Consider the following 23339-nt stretch of genomic DNA (forward strand, 5'->3'; position numbering starts at 1 on the left):
ATTGAACACCTTCAAGAGTAAATTGGATGCTTATCTTGCTGGGATCCTATGACCCCCAGCTGACTTCCTGCCCTTTGGGCGGGGGGCTGGACTCGATCTTCCGAGGTCCCTTCCAGCCCGAATGTCTATGAAATCCTCTACCCAAGGCAGGATCATCCCTATCCAACCATCTTATACAAGTCTATTTTCTAACATCATAGTAAAACTACAGTCAACCCTGGCACAACACCAGACTTAACACCCTAGCCTGCCACTGGTAAAGCAGAGGGATCACAGTGGTTGTAAGTACACTCAAGAGATCTCAAGGAGAGGGCTACACCCCTGCTACAGAGGAAGGCAAATACCTCCACTGCCAATACCAATCTGACTATGGCATAAAACTCCTTCCTGAACCCAAATATTGTGATCAGTCTGACCCTGAACAGTGGGATAAGACCATCTAGCCAGAAAACTCTGAGTTTAAGTCTTGGCATACCCCAGTCAAAATCCCCAGGCTTAGCTGTAGCCAACACCCAGTACTTCTGAGGAAGGCTTAAAAAAACCCTTTGACACATGTGGGGCAGGAGAGTGGGGGGAGGGAATTCTCTCATAGCCCCATGCAACCAACAAAGCCCAGAACCTGGGAAATATAATAGAATACAGGCATAGCTATGCCTAGATCATCCCCATTTTGTGATTATATCAGTTGTCTTAAATTCTTGGTGCTGTGAGTCGATCACAGCATGTAGCCTCTTGCTCTAGGCTGAGCCCATTTTACTGTTGAAAACAGCACAGTTTACAATGGAAGGCAAAAGATTGCAACCTCTTTTTACAGCTTACCTTTTCAGTCTAGTTTAGATCAGAACCTGGACCTGAATACCTTTGAAGTGGCCTAGAGAACAGCAGGACCATCCTGGATGAACATGTCCCGCAGTGAGCCATCCCTCACTCCTGTGTGTTATGTTTCACAGACCAACAGCAAGGCTTTCACTGCTAAGACATCTTGTGTGCGCAGACGCTACCGGGAGTTTGTGTGGCTGAGGAAGCAGCTTCAGAAAAATGCTGGCTTAGTGTAAGTGTGTGACAATCCTTCCCTCCTATCCATTAATATTGAAGGATTTGGGATCCTGGACTCCTAGAACAAGGCACTGGTGAGAGCACAGGCAATAGAAATGTAGTAGTTCCACCCACAGGTTCCAAGCCGATTGCCACATGGAGGAGGATGTGAAGCTGGGTGACGTGGGCTATAATAACTGGTCATTGTGGGGCTTGATAGATCAGGTGTTGAGCATCCACCTAGAGCAGTGCTCACCAACCAATGGATCTCAATCCACTGGTAGATCTTGGAGCCTCTTGGAGTCGATATGAGGCTGGGGTGGGGGGCTGAGTGCCTGCTTGCATGCACACGTGCGCCCCAGCCCAGCAGGTCAGTCTGTGGGGGAGGGAAGGGGTGGGGACTAGATCAAGGCCCCTGTAGTGTGAGACAGTGCAGCAGGGGTAAGTTGGGTAGGACTTACCTGCTGGGGAGGCATGGCCCCAAATAATTTTTTCTCCCTCTGGCTCCAACTGCTTCCCCCCCCCGCCAGACTTTCTGTTGAGCGGGGAGGGAAGGGGTGGCAGTGCGCAGGTAGATCTGATCTTGGGTTGCTTTTAAATGCCAGAGGTAATCTCCTACTTAAAAAGGTTGGAGACCATTGACCTAGAGGTACTGACAAAGCCAGACTTCTTTGAGCTGGGCTTTCAAGATGCACACCTCCTAGAAAAAATGGCTGCTTGTCAGGGGGAGGGTCTCTATTGTGCAAGGGACAGATGAATGCCTTGGATATGTCCATGCTCAAGATGCTGTCTGTCCTGTGACTGGGTGCAGGAACTTTAGGATCTCTGCTGGCCAGTGGTGTCTCCTGCCGTTGGTCTAAAGCAGGTAGTTTCCACCATGCAGCTCGCCTTGTTCTGCCCCTTGGATTCTGTGAATGTTGAGCCCCTTCCTGTTCCTGCAGGCCTGTCCCAGAGCTGCCTGGAAAATCCACATTCTTTGTGGGCAGCACTGATGAGTTCATTGAGAAGCGGAGACGAGGACTCCAACAGTTTCTAGAGAAGTGAGTGGAAGTGCTCAAACTCACTTTAATTTAGGGTCCATTTCACACTGAATTTGAGATGGCCTGGGCAGATGGGAGGGAACTTTTTAACTCTATTGCCTTGCTTCACAGCCTGTTTGCATTCCTCCCAGGCTGGAGGGGGTGGCTGTCTGGGCTCGGGGAAAAGCATTCCAGATAAAGCCAAGGGTGGGCAGGGAAATGCTGGCTGAGTGACAGTATAGAAATGCCCTGGACCCCACATTGGACAGTCCTACTGGAGAGGACTGATCTATGTCCCTGCCATCTACCAGCCCCAACCTGGGCCTAGGACATGGTCCAACAGTTAAGTACTGCTGTGTCCTGTGCCCTTATTTTCTTGGTCTCTTTTCCAGAGTTGTACAAAATGTGGTCCTCCTGTCAGACAGCCAGCTGCACCTCTTCCTGCAAAGTCAGCTGTCTGTGCCTGAGATCGAAGCATGCATGCAGGGCCAGGGCCCTCTGACGGTTACCGAGGCCATACTTCACTATGCCTTGTCCAACTGTGGTTGGGTGCAGGAAGAAGATGGCTGCTCTGCTGTCCTGACTAGGGGAAACCTCCACGGCAGGTAAGCAAGTGACCAGAGAGGCCTGGTACTTACAGGGTGGTTCAGTGAGACCAGTACTTGAGGAGAGGAGAAAACTCAAGTTGTCTCCTTGCTTGAAGCATATTCCCATTAGTAAAACCTGAGCTTGATGGCTCTAGACTGCAAATGGCTGCAGTCTAGGTAGAGCAGAGGCAGTGCTGACCAGGCAACAACCAAGCTATAGATGACCCCAGATGTAGCCAGGGGCTTTGCACCATGTAGCTACTTCACAGGAACACTGACATTTCGCATCCTGGATGTGCTGTACTCTGAAATCTGCTTCCTCTTCCCTGTGTCTCTGCTGGTTGTCACAGTGAGGGACAGTGCCCTGGAACAGGCAAGATTGTATCTTTTGGTCTTTTGCCTGCTGGGCAGCAGCCTAGATTAGGTAGATGCTAAACTGGGGTGTGTTCTCAGACATTATCTGAGAACACATCCTAAAATTGCCTGGCCAGGCCTTGGGGATATGTCACTCTAGTGCAAAGTCCTTTTCTGGCTGGGGAAACCAGGTTCCTCTCGGAAGCGAAAGGGATCATATCAGCTGCTTCTCTATTCCAGAACATGTGTGAAGTGGGAAGAGCCAAACACCCCTATTCTAGGGAGCTTCCATAGCATTAGCCTTGCTTCTGTCATCTTGAGGGTGCCTGAGAGGTGAACCTCACTCCAAGCAAAGGTCTTGTGGAGAAGTGCTGCATTAGAGATAGGCAAGGTTCTTCCTGGTGCTAGTCTTCTTGGCATCTCGATATCGTGAATATTTTGCCTCCCTGTGCCAGTGTCATTTCTCTGACTTCAAGCACTTAATGAACGTGAACGAACCAAAATCATCAGCTATATCCCCACACAAGTCATGGGACAACAATTGGGGGTTAGCAGCTAGCTGCCTGAAGGGCAGGAAAGGTTCTTTCAGTGGGGCATGAGGGGTGAGCAAATAAATGCAGTCATGATACTGCTATTGTGCCAAGGCTCCTATACTATCTGTGCTTGGCCAGAGGGCTGGCTGGCAAACATAGCTGTTTTGTTTAGACCCCTTACTAACTAAACCCTAACTCGGGGGTTGTCAACCGGGGGGATTTGAGAAGGCCCTAGCAGGGACATGCAGGTGGGCGGGGATGGAGCCTCTGGAGTACACTGATCCAAAAAGGTTGAAAACTCCTATTTTAACTAGTGCTGGGTCCCTGAGCCAGCAGGCTGGGCATAGTAAGACCTAACTGTGGGTGGTTAGCCCAGGCTAGCAGACTATCTGTGCCTCATGCTTCTTTGGGCTTCTGTAGGCATAAGTCTGTTTCTGACCCTTAATGCTGCATGTCACCACAGTGTCTCTTCCTCTTGATTTTAAACCACAGGAAAAAAGCTGCACCTGGCCTCCAGCAAGAGACCTGATATTAACTGCAGCCCTTTTGGTTTAAGTAGGGTTTTGATTGAGTGCAGCACCCTAGGTTAATGGGTATGTATTCACCCATCTTGGTGTTCCAGCTGCATTGCCAGTGTCATATGCCCCTCCTTGGTGACTCTTCTCCCAATGCTATCCCTGGTAACTGAAACCTCCAGTTCCTCTCCCCAAATCTTTGGCAGGAGGCTTGGTGCTGCTTTTGGTAGATGGGGTGTCTGTCTGGAAGCACAAGAGTGTTGTAGAGGCAAGCGAGGGAGGCCTCCTCTACCTGCACAGCTCCTGCAGCAAAGAGCACCATGGGTTCTTGGTGAGAAGGCTGCAGTGGGGAGGACAGCAGGGCATAGTGCTGCAAAGAAGTTGCTTGCTGTGCTCCTTTTTCCCTGGAGGCACTCCCATAGGGCATGCATGCAGTATGGGTCTGGAGCAGACTGGCTTGCTGATCCAGGGATCAGCTGGACCATGGGCCAGTGGGCAGGGCATTCTAGGGAGCATTCCAGCTCCTGGTGCTCAGCTATGCAGCGACTGCTAAAGCAGCTTGGCAGCGTTAAGGGCAAGACAAGGAGGCGGGATGTGCATATGAATGCTTGCAGTCCATCGCTGATCCAAGCTGTTTTTGACAGGGCAGAATGTGTATGTGCGGGGCATCCTGCCCTGCAATGGAAAGCTGGGGCTGTGCACCCTACTCAGAGCTCCTCTTCCATCCTCACTCGCATGTTCTTTCTCCCTTTCTAGCTGCTCTGGGTTGGAAAGTCTCTGTGGTCGGGGCTGCCTCGTGTCCTTCCCACAGTGGTGTGACTTTGGCATGGAAGACAACAATGTGGAGAGTCTGGATGCTTCTGCCAAGTCGCTGCCTGAGCTGCTGGAGACAGAGTGAGCAGCGTGAATGACCATGGATGCTCTGGCAGAGGGGGGCGGGGAGGCAGCAGTAAGTCTTCTGGTGAAGAAGAGGGTGGTGGCTGAGTGGCTCTCAGCTGTCTTGGTGAGGTAGGACTGGAGTTCACGTGGTTCTAGTTCTGCAGCCTGCTGTACTCCTAGCAGGGAGTGACCTGCTTCCTGATGACTTGAGACTGTTGTTATCACTCAGATGCTGTGTGATCACACAATGATGTGCACCAAAAGGGGACTGGTGCTTAGTGGAACCTAGATATGTTACTCCCAAGGGCTTAGTGATGCACTTAAAGGGTGAGATGGGGGGTGGGGGGCAGGGGAATCAAAGTCAGGGCTCTTGATCTTGTAGTTCTTGGTCCCCAGGGAGCACACGGCTGGCTGTTGTCACTCATGGACCCATAGGAAGTGGGTTCCAATGGACTTCCTGTACCTAGAGTTATAACTTGGGCTTCTGAGCAGTAAATGGCTGCATAGGCACAGGAGGCCTAGTCTTTCTTATACAATCAGTGTGTTATAAGGGCTCTTGTGAGGTGGCTCTGGCTCAGTTGTACTGTGCTGGGGGACTGGAATGAACTCTGCACCTATGGCCCTCCTGGCACGGAGGCTGCCTGCAGCCAGGCTGAGCAGATGAGCTCCTCTCTGCACTCTAGGAAGCCAGAACAAGTCCTCTGGAACTGGGGACAGGCTTGAGCTGTACTATAGGGAAGAGGACGATGGAAGGTTGTTGTTACTCTCCTTTTGGACACAGCACCCCTCCAACTTCTCTTCCTGCATGAAAACAGCCTGCCTTCCTTGTGCCCCTGTGTAACATACAACTTAGGTGGCATGGGGAAAAGGATTTCTGCAGTTGGCCTGGCAAGGGGGTGGGAGGTGGCCTTGTGTAGAGAAGGAGCAGTTCAAGGTTCTGGGCTGGAGGGGTCTCCAAGGCCTCTCTTGCATTCAGCACTTAGTCACCACTTACTATTGTTCTGTGCACTCTGGGAGTCTTGTATCCTGCATCTATGTGATTTTACCATTGGCCTCTCTTGGGGCACAAAAGGCAGATCTGTGATGTTGTGGCCTGAAATAAAAGTGAAGTAGAGGAGACAGCTGGTGCCACGTGTGTCTTGGAGAAGTGGGGATGGGCAGGGAGTTCTGCTGAGCGAAGACAAGATCACCTATATCTCAGCTGCACTGGGGAAAAACATAATGGTGCATTTTAAGTAACGGTTTAGTGCCAGCTATGATGCCAACAGGGCCAGCCCCTGCCCTGTGCCATGCTGCATATCAACAGAGGACCTGCTTTCCTTTCCAAAGTAAGAAGGGATGCAGAAGGGCTGCTCTTCAGAGTACTTTCAGGCATGGCTCACTGGGATTTACAAATGTGCTGTGATATTGTCTTTGTTCCTGTGTACATGGTGACAGTCCCACAGCTGGGAGAGAATCTGGGCATACCACCTCCTGCACATAAGCCCGGTTGCCATTGCCAGCTTCAAAGTGGATCCAGTGCTGAGGTGTGGCAGTGGAGCGCCACCAGGTTTTCATTGTGGGGAGGAGAGGGAAGGAAGGGGGAGAGCCATATTTGCACCCCTCAAAGAAAGGGGGTGGGAGGGGCTCCAGGTGGCAGGAAGTTGAGAGGACTCCACTTCTAGGGCTGGGGGCTGCTGAGACCTCGCTAATACCAGGGTAGATGAATGCTTTTTAATGTTACAGGGTCCAGAGAGCCTGCTGGCTCTTCCACATACAGCGGTTGCCAGGGCCCTTGCTCCTCTCTTCCACTTCTTCCATTGGGCACTAACAGCTGAGACCCAGCCTGCTTGGCAGGTGCCACAGTGCTTCCTAGGGGTTGCCAGGCCTAACTGCAGCCCTCAAACAACCTTCTTGCCCAGAGTCCACCTGGGGGGTGTATGGTGTACGTTCCAGCGGGACTGTGGTAAGAGACACCGGGACTGGAAGAGGGCTGCTCATGTGCATTGTGGGCTTCAGTCATTCCCCTGCACTGAAAGTTTGACCTAGCTGGATGAATCGACTGTCTTGTGCTTCCTCCATAGCTCTAGGTCTTGTTTAACAGGGGGCTCATGCCCATCAGCTGGCACTGTCCCAGAGACCCCAAGTACTGGGTGACAACAAGGCCTGGTAGTGAGGGCACTGCTGGTGGTGCTGAAAGCTGTGGTCCATTTTCTTCCAGTGCTTGCCCAATAAGATTTTTTTTTTTCCATCCCTTTACCCCTCAGTGTGGATGCATTGTCAGCCTGACAAATGCAGAGATGGGGAGTGAGGGGGGAGGAAACAGAGGATTTGAAACCTGCAGAGGAAAATCGAAAATGTCAAAAGAAGTTCATTTAAAAAACCTGACAGATGCTCGCTAATAGTATCTGCTCTGCTGATTGGCTGGGCTGTTTTATGAATATTCATGAGAGCAAAGCTCCAAATGGTGCAGCTGTGAGGCCAGCTGTGCCTGCAGCTCTGATCTAGAAACTTCCAGACAGTAGCTGGCGGCGTTGACTATTCAGCCAAAACAAGAGATCTGTGTGTCGGGGCTGTTTTTGCCCCCCTGGGCTGAGGCTCCACCTCCAGAGCTGGGGGTGGCTGGGGTCTCACTAACTCCAGAGTAGACAAGCACCCTTTAATGTTACAGGCTCCAGAGAGCAGAGTCTGTGCCCAGTGGAGATTGTCATGATTGCAGCTTGTGGATTTACCTGGCACACACCCCCATGCCTTGGCAGTGGGCCCTTTTAGCAGAGTCTTTGCCAGAAACCAGCCTGCCCTGGGGGTTTTCCCTTCGACACTGCCTTTATAAACAGCAGCCCTTGCTCCTCTCTTCAATGACCTTGACTACAAAGCTTGCTGGGGGGGGCAGGGGCTCTGCAGGCACAGTGAGGTGCATCCAGCCTGAATGCTGTACTGTGTCAGCCTTCCCTCCGCGATAGCATTCTCCCCTCCTCACAATGCATTTGGGAGGGGGCATGGGGTTGGAACTAATATCACCCGCTCTGCGAGTGAGATGTGACACTTCATTCCCCCCACCCGCCCCCAGCACAAACTCTTCTAGGTGGCACCTGCTGGGTGAAGGGGAGCGCACAAAAGAACTGTTTACAAAAAATGAAAGCTGTGGGGCACGTTCTTCCAGGCTGCTGATTAAACAGGCTCCACTCCGGAGCTGGCTGTGTTTCAAGGGCAGGAATAATTATGCTGAAAGGTGTTGATCAGTTCGGCAAAACTGCCATGAAAATATGTCAGTTCAGATGCAAAAAAATTATACTTGCCTTTGTCGTGACAGGTAGACAGGATGGAGGTGTGGGGATGCTCTTAATATTTTACGGGCCTCAACAAATTAAGAGGAGAGAGGTTCTTGGACAGGGTGAGTGGACTTGTTGGCCAGACCTGCAAGAACTCCAGGCTCCAGACCAATAAAAGCGGGTCCATCAGCATAGATGTTTTGTACAAGAAATTCCTTTTTTGAGTGGTGTCCAGATTCTGCTAGAGCTCCTGTGGTGCTATGCTGGCTGTAGGGTAGCATGGGACCATGGGTGTAACTGCCTGTAGGAGCAGGCTGCAGTCTCCTTTCACCAGGTACATGGCTTGGACAGCTTTTGGTTAGTTGGGAGGGAGGGTGGCACTTTTCACCTACTTCTGTGGGGACTTGGCCCCTTTGACTGTCCTATGCAGGTGGCAGGTCTGAAGATTTTTCTGGCCTGCTTTGCAGTTCTCTCTTCCCTCTATTCCCTAATGCTGGCTGGTCTGCTCAGGGAGGATCACTGTGACCCTAAGTCCTCCAGCCTTATGCTCCATTCAGAGTTTTGCTTGGCAAGAGCACACCTCTTTAATAGGGAAAGTCATTTTTACTGCTGCCACTGCCAGCAACGGAGATGTTGAGGTGGTGACTGGAGGGTAGGATGGAAGCAGACTGCCAGTGCCCACCGCAGATGCATTAAGTGAAGGGCTGCTGTAGCATCTGTGGATTTATGTGCAAACAGCCAGATGAGATGTGGCCATGGCCAGGTGCTGGGCTGGGAGATAACTGCTTCCTTCAGTCAGGTGCCAGGCATGGATCCTGAGCCCCATTCCTTGCTTCCTACCTCCTGCCAAACTGAAGTCAGGTATGCGATGGGCACGGAGCAGCTCAAGGTAACCTTTCTCTTTCCAAATGGCTGAAGGCCTCTCTAGATTACTCCACAGCTCCCCCCACCCTCATCTTGAATGCTGGCATCATTCCATTCTCTCTGATGCCTGGCAAAATCTCAACCTCTTTGCTTGGAAGCAGTCCAAGCCCTTCAGACAGCTCATCCTCTTCACACCTGCCCCCCCGCAAAGGAAGGCTGTCTCTCAAGTCTGCAAACAAATTGCAGCACATGTACCACAAGCCACTTGGGCAGGGAGGGGCCTAGCAGCACTGACTGATGAGAAGAATTAGAGGCCGGAGCTAGCTTACTTCACTGTGCTATAAACTGCTCTGGCCCTCTTGAGCGGAGGTTGAACCTGCCAGCTGGGAGGTGGCTGCTGCTGCCTAAACTGAGCCACTTCCTGATCTTCAGATGGAAACCAGGCAAGGAAATACCAGCTCCAGGACTGATAGTGTGGAATGCACTAGATGGGAGAGAGATGTGGCTACCTCCCACCTCAGCCAGCTGATTGACACTGTCACTGCAGGGTGGGGGGTAAGAGCAACTCTCATCCCTTCCCTAGGGTCTCCACAGCTGCTTGCAGGTGGTCTCCCAGCTGAGAAGGTGAGATAGGAGATGAGGGTCTTCCTGTGTAAGCAGCACAGCTCCCAAAACATGCCCACAGCCTGCCCTTCACCTGGGGCAGGTCTGGAGAGGGCAGGAGTGCAGCTGACAAGTGGGCAGTGTGTGTGCCACCACTGCCCTCTACTGGGTGGAACTGGAACTGCTGTGTGCCATAGCACACTGCCCTTCTGCCATGGTGGGAGAGCTTCCTTGGGTGATGGTGACAGGGCAGGAGAAGAGGTTGGCCCTTGCTGTCATTTGGGACAGCAGCAAAGGCTGTGTGTCTGTTACCCAGCTTTGCCCTCTTACTGAGCCTCCCCTGGTCACTGCCATGGGCTTTACTGCTGGGGTTCAGGGGCTTTATTCTCTCTCAGAAAAGGGATGTAAAGTGATAGAACACCGATATCTCACACTTGTTGCCACTGCCGTCTAGGTACAGTTGCTTTCATTTTCCTGTGGCCTGTCTGATTCAGGATTTTTATTAGCTTACGCCCTAATCTGTCCCAGTAAGAGTCAAAAGATCGGGCTGTATGGTAGTCAGGATAAGCCCTCCCTACAATAGTCAGCTTTAGGCAAAGTACCAGAGCAAATATGACTTCAGGCTGGAGTACCAGTATGTGCTGAGGACTGACCCACAGACCAAAGCATCACTCCCAGGGGCTTGCAATGGCACAAGCATCCTGCTTGTGCTATACTCTGAGCAGTGAAAGCACTAGCAAAACGCATCACTGCCACAGTAGGCTTCAGAGTTAGCCCCTCTGGTAGCCACTACTGTCTGAAAACTATTATCCTGTAGACTCAGACAGATGCCTGTTCAGCTCACAGGGAGAAAAGTTTCACTGGAAAGGAAATAGGCATTGCAGAGTAGCCCCCAGCCCTAACCACAGACCCCACTAGGTTCACATATGGTAGCCCAGCCTAGTTCCCACACCCTGCTGCTGCAAAATCCCTGGGGTAGTAGACCCCCCAAATCCTTCCTTCATGGTAGGAAGGAGGTATGAAGGCAGCCAGTGCCAAGAGACAGGCTGCAGCAGACACAGGTTATCCTGCCTGCTACAAGCAAGGAGGCTCAGCTATGTCCTGCCAATTACAGGACATCTGTTCATTCTGCTGAAAAGGGGTGGGTTCTGTCTCTTTAAGAGTCCTCCCAGTGACTGATGAGGGCTGGGAGACTGAGCCAGGCCAGCCCTGATTAAACACTCGTCGTGCAGAGCACGGTTAGAAAATTACTGTAATTATGATCTGATCCCAGCAGAGGGCTGAGCTGCAATCCTGCTAATAACCCGGACAGGTGCCTCTTTCCCTGTGCCCACAGAAACCAATCCAGGGAAGCTACTCTTGAAACTGACTTGTGCCAGCCGATAAATGGGGTGCTGTGAGGCCTGGCTTTCCTCATGCACCCAAAAAATCCCACTCCCTGATGTTCACGTGTAGTGCCTTATCACCAACTGTAGCCTCTACTAGGAAAACCTGCTCCCCCACTAGCAGGGGACTATGTTGCATGAACAGGTCTTTCCTTGCTTCTTTTGGTGCTGGTGAAAGATATGAAGGAGCTGGGATGGGTAAGGAGCAAACGCTGCTGGAAAACCTACATGTTACAGGATGGAGGCAGGTTCAGCTGAACTGTTATCCCACCCTGACAATAATTTTAACTGCAAGGGTCAGGAGAGGGGTCACCAAGTAGGCCAGGGAAAGTGAGAAAATTTTCTGGCTGGCCTTAACCGGAAGTGGCATTTTAGTTCAATCCAGCTCTCCAGCATCTGTATAGATTGGGCACTTCAGCAGGGCTTTTTGGTGCTTTTATCTAATAGCTGATTCAATCAGCTATTAGATAAAAGCACCAAAAAAGCCCTACTAAAGCACCCAATCTATACAGATGTTGGGTGCGCTGGGTCTAACTAACATGATGCCTCTTGGCATGTACTGGACTCGGCATGGAAACATGATGAGTTTAAGTAAAGCACCATTTTGTTTTTTGCCCCTGTGTTTGCAAGGAGTCAGAGAGGCTAAGTGACCTCCCAAGGTCAAAAGCAGAGAAGAGCATCCTGGCTTTCTAGTCTGCAGATCTTGGCTTTGACCAGAGATCCAACCCTGGCAGTCCAGCCTCGTGCACAGTCTCTGCCCCAGTACCTTTCTGTAGAGGCTGGAGCTTTCCTGTCTATACTGGTTGTCAAACCCTTTCAGCCACTGCAGCTCCTGAAGCCACAAAACACTTATCCTTGATGCTGTCTATTCCACATGCCTCACAGGACTCAGACCAGGGGCTTACTCCAACCCTACTTTGACTAACGCCAGGAGCTGGGGGCAGTCAGTGTCACAAGACTGTGTGAGTTTGAGTAGAAAGCTGGTGAGAGCACCAAGACCAGGCTGGCTGCCATCCTGCACTGATCTCATCTCACCTTCTGGGCTCACAAAGGTGCTAACGTTTTTTCTCCCACGTTTCACTCCCTGGTGAGTGCTAGTGCTAGAAGCTGCCATCATGCCGCAATGGTTACATGGAGCTCAGCCAGGAAGGGAAGGGACCAAGTAACAGCCTTCCCTCTCTTCCCCCACTTTGCTGTCCTGCAGGTCTCACAGGTGAGCTGTCTTACCATGACTGTTAGCCAAGCAGCTAAACTGATCGGAGCTGCCAAGGCTCTTTACTGAGTGCTACAGAAAGCCAGACTGGAAAAGTTTCCTGGTGCTTGCTTCATGCCACAAAGATCCACAAGACCCTGGTGAGCAGCAGGAGGATTCATATCTCTTCCCCCTTCCAGCAGTGGGGGTAAGCTTCTGGATAAACCTTTCTGCAGAGAGTTGGTGGGGCATGATGTGGTGGGTTCAGGCCTTTCCCAGCTAACAGCTCAGGGTCACACATGGAGGCCTTTGAACTCCAAATGAATTAGAAGTGGGTTTCCAGCGGGTCCCCATCCAGAGGCTTGGAGGCACTGAAAATTCCCACCCGGGGGCTGCAGTGGGCATCCATGTCTAACAGAGACCCTGGAGTCTTTTCTGGAGAAACTCAGGTCCCATCTCAGGCAGGTACTGAAACATCATGCTTAACTGGTACCTGGTGAATTGCCACCCTGATGAGGGGCCTGAGTTAGGAGAGAGGAAAGCACACCCTTCAAAGAGCCTGTCATGCCTTGCTCCCATATGCAGCCAGCTCTAGAGTCAGGCCAAGGGGTCCCTTCTCCCCGTGGATATGCGTCTTCACTGTCCTCAGGAGCTGTGACAACAGCATATCCCACCTGCCTTTCATCTAGCAAATCTATAGTAGCATGAACCCTAGCATAGGCTATATAAAGGCAGCTTGATACTGGATGGAGGGAGGGACTGCTTAACTAGTGAAATTCATGCTACCACAGCTCCCTGGCTGCTGTGAGCCCAGCCATGTAGAGGACATTGGTGGGGGCCTGTCTACAGGTGGGAAGGTTCAGGGATTGTTCCCTTTAGGCAAGTGCTGCAGTGAACAGTTGCCTACTACCACCTAGTGGCCTTAAAACCACTGCACATGAAGGATACAGCTCTCTGGCCCCATGCAGCCTGTTCCTGCTGGTGAAAAGATGCCTACTGATGCACTGGGTCTGGGGCAGTACAGACAGCTGTGCCCGCAGACCAGCATCTGACTGGGGTTCAACACAGCTGGGGGATGAAACCCAGGTTCCAAGGGCTGCTGCCTTGGCACAAGGGGTTTCCATCCTTGGTTTCAGAATCCAGCAGCAGAGCCAGTCAGGAGCAGGACCAGTGGGGGCTGAGCCCACAGGGAACTACAGATACTGACAGAACCAAAGAAAAATTACACTGGTTTATTCAGGATCACCACCTTGCCCCAAACAGAGACAAATTCCACTGGCCGGTTGTTCAGGGTCTTTGTCAACTGGATGCAGGAGTCAGGGCCCAGCTACATTCTGAATCCAGTAGAGAAGGAGAGTCTGGGAGTGGGGTGGGGTGTTGTATCTCATCTTGGGGTGAGCTCAGAGGAGAAAATGGCTTTCTCCAAGACACCATTAGTGCCAGGGACATGGGGATGGGATTCTCTTTGTGCAAAGGCAGATGGGGTATCCGCAGGAGCCTGCAAGGTGGCAGTGGAGAGGAGGCCTCAGGGCTGGGGAGTGTTGTCCAGTATCTCAGGAAAGTCAGGAAACAGGGAGGCAAAGTGCTATGGATTCTAGGAGGGAAAAGATACATGCATGAAGATGGGGAAGGGAGCAGGTTGAAGTGAAGACCTATGCACAACTGATCAACCCCCTGCACACTCAAGAGACCTATAGCAGGATCCTCCTCTTGGCAGTGCAAGGCCTCAACAGCTTGCAGGGATAGAAAGGGGCAGTGATAAATGTGATCCAGGCAGTGACCCTAAGCTGTGCCCATAAGCCCAGGCAGTAGGCGCCCAGGAGAAGAGACTGAATTCTCTTGGGGAGGCGGCCTGGGATGGGGTTCCAAATCCCAGAGTATGGGGCTCCAAACCACACCCCTGAAATTATGGACCAAGGTGGTGAAGCAGGATGAGCCAACTCTGATGTTGCAAGCAGTGGCATGATCCTTTAGAGCGTGCAACTCAATCAGGCCATCTGGGCTCCATTTCTGATCTAGTGCATCACCTTGGGGCACCTTCCCAACTCTGTGCCTCAGTTTCCCTATCAGTGAAATGACCCTCCTCTAAAGGGTTCAAAGATCTGTGGGAAAAGAATGCTGTCTCTACAGGGCTTGGCACTTGAATTACTGCTGACAAAGTTTCCTGGGAATTAACCTCTCTGGAGTCTAATTGAGCCAAAAAACAACCCAGTGTAATGACCCTACTCTGCACTTCACATGTAACCCTCAAAGGACTTGAAAAATAGCCATATCAAGCCCCCACTCATGGCACAGCCACGGTGACTGGAGAGAGAAGCAGTGACCTGTCCATTGTCACCAAAAAGATGGGGTGGGACCCAGACTCCCCCAGGTCATGCCTCCTCCTGCATCCTTGTACTATGCATGTTCAGCATTAGTACTTCAGTATGCCACCCACCTCAGCACCATTCCCTTTCTCCTCAGCTTAAGCAGACGATGGAGCCAAAGAAATCATCCCCCTCAGATTTATCTATGCCCACAGATGAGAATACAAACACCATCAAGCTGCTTCTCCCCTCCACAGTGCCACACTTCACAGTTCTCCCTGCAATATCTCCTACTCCCTTGTGTGAGGACAGGTTCATTACCAACAGGGCAGTCTCCCTCTGTAGAAGCCTAAGGGTGAACAGCAAGGTGATGGTTGTGTCACTTACCCCTTTGATCAGCTCTCCTCTATGTCGTAAGCAGGCATGAGGTATTCCTTGGGGACAATCCCAACCACATTGTTCAGCTTCCCAATCCACCAGCCGTACATATTGTACTCCTGAGGAAACAATGTACAAGTGACTATGACCAGAATGGCTGAGGGGGAGCGGGGCAAACACTTATTTTTTTAATTTTCCATATTCCAAGCCAAATTAGCCAAACCAAATTCCAAATCCAAGAGTCAGTCCAGAACCGTAGGTGGCCCTACTACCAGCAAACATCCTCCACCCCGCATCAGATTCTTTGGTAGGCATCCTACTTGCAGGCCCGAGCCCAGAGGCTTGGGCTTTGGATGCTCCATAGTTTTGCTTGCCTTAGCCATTGGGTCCCAGGAACAAGCTAGTGAGGAGTCTCCCATTTCCATAAAGTGGGAATAAAGCCAAGGTTAACTATGCATTACCTATGCAGGTACTATCCCATGCCAGCAGAGCGGTCTTCCCCAGGTGTGACTAGGAAGCCACCATGGTGATCATGGTATTTCTCCTGCCAGGCAAGCTTGATCTGAGCCAACAAGAGGCTGAGAAGGTACACATACGGCACTAGTCAGGTAGCCTCAGTCTGATTCCTGGCTCTTTCACTAACTCCTTGGGTGTCCTCAAGTCACTTAAAGTGAGGTAGGTGCCCAATTCCCATTGACTTTTGCTGGAAGTTGGGCACCTGTGTAGGTGCTCTGGTAACTCCTACAAGAGGCCTGCCCCTTCGCACATCTGGCCTTGAATCTCCATGTTTCAATCTCTGGACTGTAGAATGGGAATACTGCTATGTATGCTCTCCTTGTCTTTCCCTGCACTTGGGTGCTTACACTGCAAGCTCTTTAGAGCAGGAACTGTGCTACTCAGATAATGCACAGTGCTTAGCACAACAAGGCTGCAATCTTGCCCTGCAAGCCTCTAGACATGAACACTGGTCATTCTAATGTCCAAGCCCACAACCTGGAGTTCCAGCAGCAATTGGTACAGCAGTATACAAGGACAACCACAGAGGATTATCAGGACCCAAACATGTTCATGGCACTTGATGGGGCCCCAAATCAAAATCATAACAGTAAAGACCTGTCCTCTTGGCTCAGCCAACAGGTCTACCCAGCCCAGTGTCCTGTACCTCACAGTGGCAGAGAATGCTAAGGGAAAGAGCATATATGCAAAGCCTGTCCAGGCTGAGCTGTCCCCTGCTCCTCTTCCCCTACAGCTTCCAGATATGGTTTGAAAAGGTTCTGGCCTCAGCAAGGCAATCAGGACGTACTGGGAAGCCTAAAGGAGCAGCAGCTGTTGCTGGACCCAGAGCTTGTCAGGACCTATGTGCAAAAATTTAAATGACTAAATTATAATATCAGTGCCTTTTGCACAAGAATGTAAACTTGTGACTGGGACCACCTGAAACAACAATAAAGTTAATCCCATTTCTGGCTTTGGTATCAAGTACACCCTATGCCCAACTACACTAAATTGATTATGAATAAATTCCTCTTTCAAAGTGATTGCCTCTCCCTTGTTATCACATTCCTCACCAATCTAGGTGTCTGTGCCAGTTGGAAAATATTTTGGGATCTGCCCTGTTATAACAATGACCTATACAGTGCCTTACAATTCATGGTCTAAGGTGCTCAATTCAAGTAATCAAGTCCTACTGCAATTAATCGAATAGTAAACCTCCAGCTTAGGGTGTTGGGCTAGAGCAATCATATAGTTAAGCAAATGAGAAACCTCCAGAGCGATCAAGGGTTTTTGTGCATATCAGTTTCACCCACAACAACCAGAGATGGATCCAAAAGGCTAACATTTACAACACAGCCAAAGGACAATAACCCTCCACCCTGTCAGTTTTGTCCGGACCCTCATCTTCAACCCATCAAGAACATATGCTTTGAAGAAACAGTATAAAGCAAGACAGAACTGCCAGCAAGGTATGTGCAGTCCAGGAAAGAACAAGAAGCCATCCTGCTACCCAGCCAACAAGTGAAGGATCCATGCACTGAGGCTGTACAAGAACTGCTGCCTGCCTGCACTGGGTAAAGATCTCTTTGCAGCTAAGACAATACTAAGACTAATAGCTCATTTTATATTGGGAAAGAGTCTTTTTCAGTTATTTAGTTTTGTAGCTTATTAGTAGTTATTAAAACAAGCCTTTCTGCTATTCATCAACCAAGTGTTATGTCAATTCTCAGAGCACTAGGTTAAAAAATTGGTTTCTAAGTGCAACAGCTATATTTTAATCTTCAAGCTTTACTCTTAAAAAAACAAACAAACCACAATTACTTTTCCCATGAGCATTAGTTGCAGAAGTGCATCACTGGGAGGGATTCAGAGAAACAGCAGAGGCTTATGGCAGGCTGGAGGTGGCAAGGCAGCCCAAGTGGAACGGGCACAGCATAGACAGACTTGGGGGTCGTGGGGTGCAGGTATGCTACTAAGCAGTAATTTCACTTCATCTTCCAAGTTGGTGTCAGGGGGAAAGTGGGCTGAAGTTCTCCCTGAGCTCAACTAGAAAGCTTCCCAGGCCACAACTAGCCCTTTCTCTTCTGTCATTGCACCACACTCCTGATACAGCATCACTGTCATCCACAGGCCTATCTCTGGGAAAGACTGTTCCCGGGGTGGGTAAGAAAATAGCCAGCTGAGTGCTGGCAGGAGACAGATGTCAATGAACGCAATGGGGGAAAATCCCCTCTTGTCCTCCCTCCCTCACACCTGAGTGACCATCTGTGTATTTATCTGCTCTTATACAGATAACAGCAGTTACTGGAAGCAAAAGATGGATGGGAAAATACGCATCTCCCCATCTGCCCTCCTGCAAAAGGCGTATTTTGTCTGAGCTATAAAATACATTTAGTTTAAATAATAGTCTTCTCTAGGCTTTCCCGGATGAACGCCTTAAGAGTGCTATTCAAAAGCAAACCCCTCAGAGATCAGCCATGCTGCACAGTCACACAGGGCTTTCCACACTAACATCTCACTGCACTTCTCAGCCAGGAGGCAGACAGCTACCTTTGCACAGAGGGGTGACCAATTTCTGTGCACTGCCCGCATTCAACAAAGGGCTTCAGAAAAAACATGCAGTGAAAGGAGATCATCACCCTGCAGCCTACTCAGTCTCTGTCTACTCCTGTATCCTTCCAGCACCAGTAACCAACACCAGCTGCTTCAGAGTAAGGTTCAATAAACTCTGCCTTGTAGAATAATTTCCACATGGGATAATACTCCTCAGGGGATGTTGCCTCCCAATCCTTTTGTTAGAGTTTAGCTTATATGCTGAAGCTCTAAGGCTTATACCCCTTTGACTGGCTCTCTGCACAGGAGTGAATGTATCCCCTTAATAGGGTAACTGTCTCTCTTTTGCAGATGGGGAAGCTGAGAGAGAGCTGGTGAAGGGATTTGGTTTGGGGTAGGAATGCATGATGAGCAAGTACTGGTCGGAGACAGAATCTGGGTTTCCCCAGGCCCAGCCCTCTTGGGCCACAATCCTTCCAGCATGGGGGATGGAACCCAGGTGTTCCTCTCTCTGCTCCCACCCCAGGACAGACACCCAAATATGCTGCCTTCCAGCTGTGAGCAGGAGATAGGAACAAGTGCCTGGCAGAGGGGCTGACTTCAGCCATGGCATGCTCACTAGGCCACTGCACAGCAGCTGAATCCTTGAATTGAGCAGGCTGCAATGGTGCTGGGTCCCCAGTGATGAAAGCTTCCACCCAAAACCCCCACTTCAAGCACTTGCCTTACTTTCCTCTAAAAGTGGAAAGGAAAATCCTGCTGCAAAAGAGGAACAAAAGCTCTGTGTCAGAAAGGCAACCTGACCTGGGTAGGCAGAAAGATTAAATCAATCCAGCCAGATCCCCAGCCCCTAGACTGGTGGGCTGGATTGGATGGAGGGGCTGAGCCACGGGTACCAGGTCAGAGAGCTGTACAAAGTATGAATGGAAGAATGCAAGCCTGCATCCCAGCCCTCCTCTGCCTGCTGCAGCTACGCCTCGGCCTGAACACCATGAGGTATTTTAAAATAATTTCTGCTTTGATGAATTGCCGGGGAGTCCGCGATTGCTCATAATCAAAGGGAGGAAAATGCAAATGAGAGCCAGCCGAGAACTATCGGCACCAAACGTTTATTTCACTGCACAGTGCCAAAAAGAATTAAAACAACATTAAACTCCCAGCAATAATGTTTAAGTCCTCGTTTCCAAGTGCCAAATTGCACCACTCTGGATCATACAGATGTTCGTTAATTATGCTAATTTTTATTAAACTATTAAAGCGAGGAGTGCACTGGCACAGCGAGGCAGAGCCCAGTGCAGAGTGAACTCTGCTCTCGTTTGGAGGTACTAATTTACTTGTGCATCTCACTAAGATGCTGATGCCTGGGTTTAAGGGGTTGCTGAGCAGTTGGATTTTTCAGGAAGAGGGCGGGGATGGTGGGGGGGAAGAAGATAGCGGTTGAGGGACGCTTCTTCAGAAACTGCCTAATTAAGTTCTAATGAAGCCTGCATGGACTGGGATGGAGATTTAGTAGAATTTAGTTAAGACTATACGTGAACTTACTGGGGTGGGCAAGGTCTTACATACACAGACCCCTAACCAAGGTAAGAGATACCTGTGGTCCTCTGGCTTAACAATGCTACACTACATACTCAGTCAGTGCTTCTTTCTCAAAATGGATTTTAAAAGGCTTTGCAAGGCCTGGCCTGGCCCCATTATACAGATACTGAAACTGAGGCAGCACGCAAGGGGAAGGGATGTCAACAAGCCCACAGGATAGTGTGGTGAGAGAACCAAAGTCACATAACTCCCAGGGGTATCACCCCCAACTCCTAGCTTTCCTCTTTGTCCTGCTGGTTTCATACCAGTTTTAACTCTATTGAATTATTCGTGATTTATGCTAGGGCAAGGGAAGAATCAGCCACTATGTCACTCACAAAACAAACCCTACTAAAAGAAGCCAGTGGCTCTGAATACTGCCTGCTCACAATGAGCTGTTCCACTCAGCACTGAGGACTTATTTAATTTGTTTTTACTAAAACTCAGAGATTTACTTTCAGAAAGCAGAAACCCTCCAGTGGCTCCAGTGCTTCACGCGTTTCGTTCCAGAGATCCGCCGTGATGAGCAAACCTGAAGCAGACGCTCTCGCTCCCCTAATCGCCAGCAATCGGGGGCTTTTATGGTGGGTTTGCGCATGGGGCCATAAAAGGATTTATGCTGCTAATCTCCATCAACAAGGGGAAGGGGGGGGGGAAGATCCCCAACAACAACACGTCTGCCATAAAAGAAACAGCGTATTCTATAAACAAAATGCACAGCGGCCACTGGCATGGGGAATATTTCACAGCTGGAATAAGCCTCAAGTGGTTTTCCTGTTGCCATTTAAGGCTGCAAGACTATCACAGTCCTCCTTAGTACTCCGACTGTCACTGGGCCTTGAGTCCCTTCATGGCACTGCAAAATGCTCTGGCAGTAGGTGTCAAGAGATACCGAGGGGAAAGCAGTAGGCTGCTATCATAAGTCTGAAAAGAGACTGAAGGCCCCCACAACACAATTGCTCTATTTTAATTTCCATCCGCCCCTCGCTGCTTCGTATTTGTGCAATCTCTCACAAGCAACTGAGCCACAACCTGCAATGACCACCCCTTGCCATGGGAGCTGGAGAGGAGCCCAGGGTGGATTCTCAGCTACTATACAGTACACTAGTGAAACCTTGCTGATCGCAATGGAGCTGTGGCAACTGATGCCAGCTGAGGATTCGGCCTTCAGCCTCCAAGGCTCGGACAAAAACTCACGCTTTCCTGGCCCCTTACGTCAAGCTTCCCGCTGTGTGTTGTAGTAATGGTTTCCCTACCTTAGTCTAGAGGGATTGCACTCTTTGGAGTGACAGGAAATTTAGGACCCTGGGTTCATTCAGTCTTGAGGTTTATATACACCCCTGGTACTTCCCCCGGAGAGGTTGTCTGCTCTGGGAGTGAAAAGAGAAGCTATGACTTTTGTGTCACAGTAGCACCCAGCTGCCCCTCAAGGATGAGGAATCTCATATGTCAGGTGCTGCGCAAACACATGCATGGGGAGCGGGGGGTCTCTGAGTAGGCAAGGGATGGCTGAGCTAAAGTGCTACCGTCCCCACAGATGAGGAGCTGTGCCAGAGAGGGGCTAAATAACATAACCAAGGTCGCATAGGGGAGTCTGGAGCAGAAAAAAAGAGAATTGAACCGGGTCCTCCTGAGCCCCAGGCTGGCACCTTTAAGTCCACGTCCCTTCATGTCTAACATTGCAGCTGTATTTGTTTGCAGACTTTCTGCTCTGCAAACAGTAATCATTCCAAAAGCAGCATCTACTTGTCCTGTGTGAATTCTCCCCACCCCGCACCCAGGAGTGCAGGTCCCCTGTTTATTCCTTCTCCCAAAGCAGGACTGATAATATTTACTCCCCACCACTGCTTGCAAGCCCTAGTCACCATCCGTGTGCCTTTTGCCAGCCCTCATAAACAACCCGATCCTACTTCAGGAACGCAATTAATCAGACCCCCTTCGCACAGAAGATCAATGACGCCTTGATGGATGCCCAAGGAAAAGCCAATCAATCAGGGACTTATCGGTTTATGATTGCCCAGCCCCATTATTAGTGCTTGTGTGTCATACATTATTGTTAATAAAATGGAGGATTCTAATTCATATGTGAGGCATGTCATGTGCTATTAGAGGGTCACCTGACATAGGGGAGTTTTATACCAGGTCAGCTATACGTCTGTTTACCTAGAAAAAACAACCCAGAACTGAAGCGAGCTTTGAAATTTAGAATCTCCCTTCCGCCCTTAGGGGATTCAAAACCTGGAACCAGCTGAAGTCATTACTGTAATAGCTGAGAAACACCATCTATTTAGGAAATGCTCACCTACATTTTCCAGCTTGGTGGGGGGAAGAGTTCTCTCCATGAAACAGGAACTGGCGTGGGGGGGAGTGAATTAACACCTGTAAAAAGACTCTACTAGGCTGGAGGCAGCATCCCACTGCGCTCTGTGCCTTGGCTTCGATTCTTGGCAAATCACTTCCCTCCACCCTTCTCGTTTATTATTCAACGTTTCTTCTTATAAATCACAATAAAAATATGAATTATTAAATTTGTTCCCAACTATTATTTATTTGCTATTATGGGAAACTTGCTAAACATGTGCTAGCAGGCAGCAGGGGGATGGGGCCAGGGATTTGAACATGTGGGAAAGGAGAAAACAAAAGGAGTGAAGCTGGGGTGAGGGGGCCTCAGAACAAAGTGGACGCAGGAATTGAGGAGATGGTGTTGCCAAGGATGGGTTGGGGAAATGCAGTGACAGCTACCGGGACATAGCTCATATTTAGGTTACACTGGGCTTGGCCCAGTCTGTACTGAAAAGGTTGAATGCAACTTTGGAAGGAGGAGATTTGCTCTTACACTGACTCCATTTTCTTGTTTCTGTTACTGCACCATACCTGAAAGTCTTATTTGAATGAAAGTCCCACTGACTTCCCACCAGGAGCTCTGACTCTGGAAAAGGATTCAGGAGTTGCCCAGTCTTTAATGCAAACTACATATTCCCTGTGCAGTACCATAGATATAGACAGCCTGGGTCCAATAATAAACTCAACCAGCCCCCGGCATGACCCCACTGAGTTAACACCAGAGATAAAATTAGCCCACAAAGGCAGATACAAAGGCCCAGGTATGTGTGTTTGACTGTGGTTCAGATGGGGCCACTGGGCACATGCAATGCCAACTGTGTGGGACAGAGTCTGTGAGGGTGAAATACTACTCTTGGTCCTGGTGTGAACCCAAAAGGAGCTCTTCCAGATTTACACCAGACAAGCTGAGGCTGGACCAGGCAAGATGACATTATATGGGGAGGCACCTGGCTGCTGCAACAAGAGTTGCCCTGTAGGAGCCCAGACGAACGCGAGGGAGATGCATGCAGCGCTGCCACTGAGGCAAGAAGGGGCAGCTGGCGCAGCGCGCAAAGAGCAAGTGAAGGGGGACAATCGCTTGCGATGGGAAAGGGAAGAAAATGCTGAATTTGGAGACAATAGAGGCTGCACCATCGTGGAGATGATGAGATTGTGAGATCATGTGAAACTGCCGTATTAATATTTATTCCATAAAGCACGCGGCTCGCAGCTTTGCAGCGTTCTGTCCCGCTCTGACCGCAGTACCAACCCTCAGGCACCGCAACACAATTTGGAAACAATGTGACGGAAATGTTTAATCTGCTCAGCCCATCTGTGCTGCGTATTTCTCCAGATCTCCCTGAGAGAGGCGCCTTCGAATCTCCACATTGCCTTTAATATTCTCCTAAATCACCTCCCCACTGCACTTCAAGGGCCATTGCTACAATATCACAGGTTCATCTAAAGTGCACCAGAGAAGGGGGGCGTGG

The 23339-nt window shown here is 50.1% G+C and overlaps 2 protein-coding genes across 5 annotated transcripts in view; one reads left to right on the top strand and one right to left on the bottom strand.

Annotated features, from left to right (window-relative positions):
• Nucleotides 1–17103, top strand: part of SNX11 (sorting nexin 11) — a 26959-nt gene extending 9856 nt beyond the window's left edge. For all 3 annotated transcript variants that reach the window (XM_019548374.1, XM_019548375.1, XM_019548373.1), the window contains exons 4-8: nucleotides 951–1051; nucleotides 1977–2075; nucleotides 2447–2659; nucleotides 4800–4937; nucleotides 16151–17103. In XM_019548374.1, coding sequence (XP_019403919.1) covers nucleotides 951–1051; nucleotides 1977–2075; nucleotides 2447–2659; nucleotides 4800–4937; nucleotides 16151–16274 — 675 coding nt within the window. In that variant the 3' untranslated portion in view covers nucleotides 16275–17103. The remainder of the gene's footprint in view (nucleotides 1–950; nucleotides 1052–1976; nucleotides 2076–2446; nucleotides 2660–4799; nucleotides 4938–16150) is intronic.
• Nucleotides 5051–23339, bottom strand: part of SKAP1 (src kinase associated phosphoprotein 1) — a 255305-nt gene continuing 237016 nt past the window's right edge. Inside the window, exons 12-13 of one of the 2 annotated variants that reach the window (XM_019548372.1) lie at nucleotides 14911–15020; nucleotides 5051–6128 (exon numbers count right to left, since the gene is read on the bottom strand). In XM_019548372.1, the coding sequence (XP_019403917.1) occupies nucleotides 14919–15020 (102 nt within the window). In that variant the 3' untranslated portion in view covers nucleotides 5051–6128; nucleotides 14911–14918. Of the gene's footprint in view, nucleotides 6129–13427; nucleotides 13812–14910; nucleotides 15021–23339 lie in introns of those variants that run through there. The other variant, XM_019548371.1, reaches the window with a different exon arrangement.

Source organism: Crocodylus porosus, unplaced genomic scaffold (genome assembly GCF_001723895.1).
Source record: "Crocodylus porosus isolate Cpor-Errol unplaced genomic scaffold, CroPor_comp1, whole genome shotgun sequence".
In the NCBI taxonomy this organism is placed as follows: domain Eukaryota; kingdom Metazoa; phylum Chordata; order Crocodylia; family Crocodylidae; genus Crocodylus; species Crocodylus porosus.